General features: G+C 45.7%; 1 protein-coding gene across 1 annotated transcript; it reads right to left on the bottom strand.

Annotated features, from left to right (window-relative positions):
- Window positions 1-4,671: 4,671 nt before the first annotated feature.
- LOC128113288 (speckle-type POZ protein-like) lies at window positions 4,672-6,035 on the bottom strand. The gene has a single exon (XM_052742851.1). It carries the CDS (start codon window positions 5,859-5,861, stop codon window positions 4,779-4,781), a length of 1,083 nt encoding a protein of 360 aa, XP_052598811.1. The 5' UTR covers window positions 5,862-6,035; the 3' UTR covers window positions 4,672-4,778.
- Between the last annotated feature and the right edge of the window lie 516 nt (window positions 6,036-6,551).

Genomic DNA, 6,551 nt, shown 5'->3' with positions numbered 1-6,551 from the left:
TGGTGTAGTCAGAGGGGGCTCATCTGTGATTTTAACTCAAACAGCCAAAGTTCATAGCCTATACTCTTACAACTGTGCAACTTTTCCTTTCTTTAATTGAAAATGCAGAGCTGGAAAGAACACAAGTCATTTTCAAAATAGCCTTTACTTTTTGAAAGAAACATAAAAAAGAATGCTGTTAATATATCTGCAATTTAAAAATGGTGAAGCAGGGCCTTCAGCTGTCCTGTTTTTCTGCATGCTGGGAGAACCTCCTCTGCTTTAGGCTTTGTTCCAGGTACTAAAGCACAAAACAAATGAGACGTTCCCAACCACAGACAACATTCATTCCCACAGGAGAGACACATACTAAGTAAGACAAATGACAAACTTACTGTCATGTTTGGATAAAAACTCATAATTACAAAAGTAAAGTGAGGTGGGAAATTTGTTGAAAGGGAGAGTCACCGTTTTAGAGAGTGTTAACTGTGTTGTGGTTACTTTGGGTTAAATACCTAGGAAGGACTTGAGAGAGAGAGGATTCAAAATAAAGAGCAAGTGCAAAAAACTTAATGACAATATATATATATATATATATATATATATATATATATATATATATATATATATATATATATCATGATTTCAAGAAAGCAAAGCCCTAAGTGTGGATGGAGTTTAAGAGAAGAGAAGTTCAGTAAGGCCAGAGAGGCAGAGGCAGCCTAATAGGGAGGACAAGAGCTGTACAGCTTGGGTTTCAGGCCTTTGCTAAGGCTCAGTGGGTCGCTTTGAAGGCTGCATTCAGACCAAGACTGGAAGCAAAGCAAGACTAAGACTCCCTGGGAGATTACTGTAATTGAGCAAATAAGAGATAGCGGCTGTTCGGACAGGATTTGTAGCAGAGGAGGTGAGCAAAAAAGTAGTAGAAAGATAAACACATTTTAAGGTCAGAGCCAATGGAGTGTCTGATCAGTTGCCTGAGGTATAAGACAAAGGTAAGAGTCAAAATTACCCCTAAAGTTTTCCATCTGAGCAGCTGCTAAAATGAAGCTCCTACTTAGAAAATGAGAAGGACAGTGGGAGAAGCAGGATGGGAGCATCACCTGGGGTTAGGTAAAATATCCTGACAACTTAGAGGAGAAAGGGCTTATTTGACTCAGAGGTCCCGGTTACAGTCCATCACTGTGGGAAGTTAAGGTGGCAGGAACTTGTAGCAGCTGTTCACAATATTTACACAGCCAAGGGCAGGGAATAGTGAATCAATGCATGGACGCTAATGTTTAGCTCTCTTTCTCTACCCTGATGCAATCCAAGGTCCCCTGTCTCCCCATGGTGCCACCCACAGTAGGCAGACCTCCCACCTCAATTAACATAATCAAGATAATCACCTACAGATGTGCCCAGGAGCCAACCTAACCCAAACAATCCTTGATTGAGACTCTTCCCTGCACTCGGGAGGCAGAAACAAGTGGATTTCTGAGTTCCAGGCCAGCCTGATCTTCAGAGCTAGTTCCAGGACAGCCAAGGCTACAGGAAGACACTGTCTTGAAACACTCCACTCCCCAAAAGAAGAATTAAAAATAGTTATTGTATATCTTCTTTTGAAAACTGTTTATAAAATTCATTAGTCCATTTGCTAATTGGCAGTTTTATTTCCTTAGTATTTAATTTCTGGAATACTTTGTAAATTCTGTATATTAGTTCCTTATATTGTGAAGGCAATACAGACTCCATCTTAGGGTAGGGCTACCATCTTAGACCACCTGCTGTACTCAGTTCCAGGAAGGACCTCAGGAATGTGCCATGACAACTGGAACAGATACAGAGCAGTATCCTCCTGAAGACATCCTGTCTGCGGTTTATGGCCCTTGAAGTTATCTAGATAATACTGCTGAGCAGTCCAGACAATCCTATTCAGCAGGTTGTGGTTCCCCGCCAAAAGTCTAACCCAATGGTTTCAAATGTGGTTTTGAGCCCAAAGTCTAGACCAATAGTTTCAAAAAATCACCTTGTCCCATATCCCTTCTACCCAATCCCAAGTTGCCAATTCCTAGCTTGCAGTTTTTTCCTTATAAAAACTCTCTGTACCTGGGCTCAAGGCCACTGCCACATTTCCTTCCATCTGCCCTGTGGTGGCCCAGGTTGAACCTGACAATAAAAGGACCCTTATGGGCTTGCATTGTAAACTGGCTCCTTGGTGGTCTCTGGGGGTTTTGTGAAACAGGGTGCAACAATCTGAAGTATAATGAACATGTTCTCCCATTCTGTGGGCCGTGGACTCTGTTGAGATACCACTTCATCCAGTCAGAATGGCTGTCATCAATAAATCTGTCAACAAATATTGGAAAGGCTGTGGGAAAGAGGAACCAACCCTTCTTCAGGGCTGGTGGGGTTGCAAGTTAATATAGGCATTATGGAAATCAGTTTTGAATTTCATCAAAAATTAAAAAGAGAACTACTATATGACTCAGCTATTCCACTCCTGACATATGTCCAAAGAACTCCATAGCCTACCATAGAGATATTTAAACATCCATGTCTATTGCCCCTCTGTGTATAATAGTAAGGACATAGAAGCCATCTACAGGTTCAGCAATAGATAGTCAAAATCTGGTATATATGAAAATGAAATATTATTCAGCTCTAAAGAAAACTGAAACCACAAAATTTGCAGGAAAGTGGGTGGACTCAGTATGTATAATATTAATTGAGGTCACCTCATGTTCTCCCTCATATGTAAATCCTAATCAATAATACATATATGTATATATGTAAACAACTGTGTGGGTTTACTCTATGTTCTGGCTAGTTTTTAAATCAACACAGGCTGAGAAAATGCCTCCATAAAACTGAACTATAGGCAAGCCTGGAGGGCAACTTTTTAAATTAGTGATTGATGTCGGAGGGCCCAGTATATTGCGAGTGGGGCCACGTCTGGACCAGTGAGCTTGCCTTTTATAAGAAAACAGGTTGAGCAAGCTGTAAAGAGCAACACAGTAAGCAGCATTCCTCCTTGGTCTCTAAGTCAGCTCCTGCCTCTAGATTCCTGTCGTCTGACTCCTCCAAGGTCTCTGAGTCAGCTCCTGCCTCTGGATTCCTGTCGTCTGACTCCTCCGAGGTCTCTGAGTCAGCTCCTGCCTCTGGATTCCTGTCGTCTGACTCCTCCGAAGTCTCTGAGTCAGCTCCTGCCTCTGGATTCCTGTCGTCTGACTCCTCCGAGGTCTCTGAGTCAGCTCCTGCCTCTGGATTCCTGTCGTCTGACTCCTCCGAGGTCTCTGAGTCAGCTCCTGCCTCTGGATTCCTGTCGTCTGACTCCTCCGAGGTCTCTGAGTCAGCTCCTGCCTCTGGATTCCTGTCCTGACTCCTCCAGAGTTATTCTTTGACCTTAACATATACACACACCACTTCACAAATACATAAATAAATGTTTAAAAAAGAAGTATTCATTCATGACAAGTCTCTTAACTTGCCTTGAACTAGGCCTAGTCACTCCTGCCTGTATGTATGCATTCAGAAGGTTGGGGCAGGTTCGTTATCAGGCTTGCTTGGGCTACATTGTGAGTTCTATGTCAACCTGGGCTACAGAGTGAGACCCTGTCTCAAGCAAGCAAACAAAGAAATGAGAAGCCTCCTTTGATAGAAATGAATGGAAGCTGGCAATAATACAAAATTCTACTTGTTAAAAATTTTTGACAGCAGCTAGGTAGTGGCGGCGGGGGGGGGGGGGGGGGGGGGGGGGGGGGGGGCGGGGGGGGGGCGGGGGGGGGCGGGGGGGGGGCGGCGGCAGCAGCACACGCCTTTAATCCCAGCACTAGAGAAGCAGAGCCGTGTGGATCTTTGTGAGTTCAAAGCCAGCCTGGTCTACAGAGCGAGATCCAGCACAGACACCAAAACTACACAGAGAAACCCTGTCTTGAAACCCCGCCCCCCCCAAAAAAGAATTTTTGGCAGTTTCTTGGTATTAAAGACCCCTAAATCCGGCTAGTGCTGCAAATGGGTCCATGGTATGTGACCATCCACTGGGGCATAAGTAACCTACCAGTGGCCACGTCACCAAGGAAGAATGAAAATAAAAAAGACAGCATGAAGTTGGGAAGGAGACGAAGTGGAGGCACCAGAGGGAGTCTGGGGGAGGTAGTCGTGGATGGACTTTAAGAGAATAAAAAAGCTACAACATGACCCATAACAGAAAAAAAAGGAATTTTTTATTTTAAAATTTTTATTCATTTTATATTTTTGGGGTAAGGTAGGGTCTACAGAGACGGATGAGCCCATGGAGACCAGAGGAGGACTGAACAAGGGTCCTCTGCAAGAGCAACACTTGCTTTCACCAATGGAGTCATCTCTCCAGGCCCCACAAACGGAGTTTGTAGGGAAAGAGAATGTCTTCTTTCTCTTCCCCGTCTCTTGTAAGCAAACATTCATGTTTATTTTCTCCTTTGCTGAGCCTTTGATCATATATGTGCTCTGCTCAGTCCAATCCAGACAGGTTTCTCCAAAGAAACCCTGTTGGGACATGCTTGGGACCGGCATCAACACTGAATCCCAGGTTCCAGTTCATTGGACAATAATTAAACCGGGACAGCAACAGAGCAGAGTATACCAGAGTCTACGCTCCTCCTCCCCCGACCTGCCGTTCAACTCATTTACAGCTGTATTAAAGCCCGAACCACCATGCTGTCTTTCCCCACATTCACAGTAAATGCTCCACACATTCCATATAGTTTACCCAGGTGTCATTGGCAACAACCCTGGCTGCTGCTTCTGAGAGACACATGTAGGTCACAGCTGCCCAGGTCCTAGGATTGCTTCAGGCTTTTGAGAGGGGGCTCCAGGAAAGGGCGGTTAGCAGAAGCCAGGGAGCGGTATGCTTCAGCCACTAAGTTGGGATATGAGCCCACCATTGCCTTCCAGCCTGAGGTCTCAGAGACCTCAGAGGCATGAGCTGTAATGAAATCCAGTGCCTGGGTTTTCAGCTGCTCCGCGCTGTGCAAGTCAGCCAGGAAGAGAGTGTGGGCAGCATTCTCCACAGAGAGGTCCCTGCAGAGGGCATCCTCACACATGACCTTCAAACGCCCCAGGCCATACCTGTCAGCAGCTGCCAGCACAGCAGCTGCCATGCTATCCAGGTCTGGTGCTGTTCCGGTGTAAATGAAGTCCATCATTGCCTTGAAGACTCGTGGCTCCAGGTCATGGATCTCAAGGCGGTTCCTTTTGCTCTCCTTCATGTCATGTTCAAACATGGCTCTGAAAACTGGAGAGCGAGCTGCTAAAATGGCCTTGTGAGCCCGGAATTCCTGGCCACCTACCAACAGGCAGCAGTCTGTGAAGCAGGAATTCTTCCACAGCTCTCCTAGCTCATCTGCCAATGTGCACTTGGGAACCTGGATCCCTGGCTTCCTGTTCTGGTCAGAGATGCTGAAGGCGTCCTGGACGACGCTCACCTTGCAGTGGAGGGTGAACTTGTCATCTGGGAGAAGCCAGTCGGCATGGGACAAGAGGAAATCTCTACGAACGAACTTTTTGAATCCCCAGCTGTAGCGTGGCACAAACACAAAGGCTCTTGGGCTCTTCGTAGTTCGGGTTTCCTCTCCTTCGGCGCTTTCGATCCAGAACTGGAACTTTGCCCAAACGTGATTCTTTGGACAGCTGAGCAACACCAGGTAAACTGACAGGTAGGTTGTCCTTTCTTCATTGATCTCGTCCCGGTGTATTCTCAAACACCATTTCTCATTGGCTCCTAGTGAGAAACTTGGGCTTCTAATGTGTCCCCGCATTCCCTCCAGAATAAAACTGAAGTTGCTGATGGTCCACTTGTAGGAGAAATTCTGGACGCTGATCTGCGTGTAGCCCCAGCTCTGGGCTATCCCATCCCCTGACATTTCTTCTGGAGGTAGTTTGAAGGTTAAACTGGATCCAAAATTAAGAACCAGGGATTATTTTCTCTTCACCTCATCCAGGAGGTTGGATGAGTCGGCTGGTCTTCAGTATATGCTGGAATTCTGAAGTGTTCTCTAATGCCAGTGAAGGAACGGACTTGTGGCAAGGTGAGGGCAAGCAGGCAAAGAGCGATGGATTCCTTCTTCCATGTCTTCTTATAGGGCTTCCAGCAGAAGGCGTGGCTCAATTTAGGGTGTGGCTTCCAGCCTCAAGATCTGGATTAAAGGCGTGTGTCCTCAGGTCTTGAGATCCTGGTTAAGTGTCTGTGTCTTTTTAACCTCCAAAGTCTGTACTTGAAGTGAATCTACCTACTTAAGCAAAACATGTCTCACAGTTGTGCCCTCCGTTTTAGACTGTAGTTAATCCATGTCTAGTTAAATTGGGAACCAAGAACAACCATGACAAGTGTATTTTGCTTACTGTGCTTCATCTTCCACAAAGTAAGGGGTGTTGTCCATTCCTACACAGCTGTTATTTAATCTTCTTGGGGTTTTACACTAATCCCTCCCATAAACATGATCCAGGAAGAGGTGTTTTCCTTACCTTGTCAGATCTCAGCGTTCACAACTTGGAGGTCAGGGTGGAAAAATTCATATATGGTAGGCAAGAAGCAGAGCCAGGCAGGAACCTCT

This window comes from Peromyscus californicus, unplaced genomic scaffold (genome assembly GCF_007827085.1).
Source record: "Peromyscus californicus insignis strain IS unplaced genomic scaffold, ASM782708v3 Scaffold_18__1_contigs__length_77618521, whole genome shotgun sequence".
Classification (NCBI taxonomy): domain Eukaryota; kingdom Metazoa; phylum Chordata; class Mammalia; order Rodentia; family Cricetidae; genus Peromyscus; species Peromyscus californicus.
Note: the sequence above shows the minus strand (reverse complement) of the source record. Positions and strands in the feature narration are given on the sequence as shown.

Coding starts and splice junctions, on each gene's coding strand:
- LOC128113288 (XM_052742851.1), bottom strand. CDS start 5,861: ATGTCAGGGGATGGGATAGCCCAGAGCTGGGGCTACACGCAGATCAGC.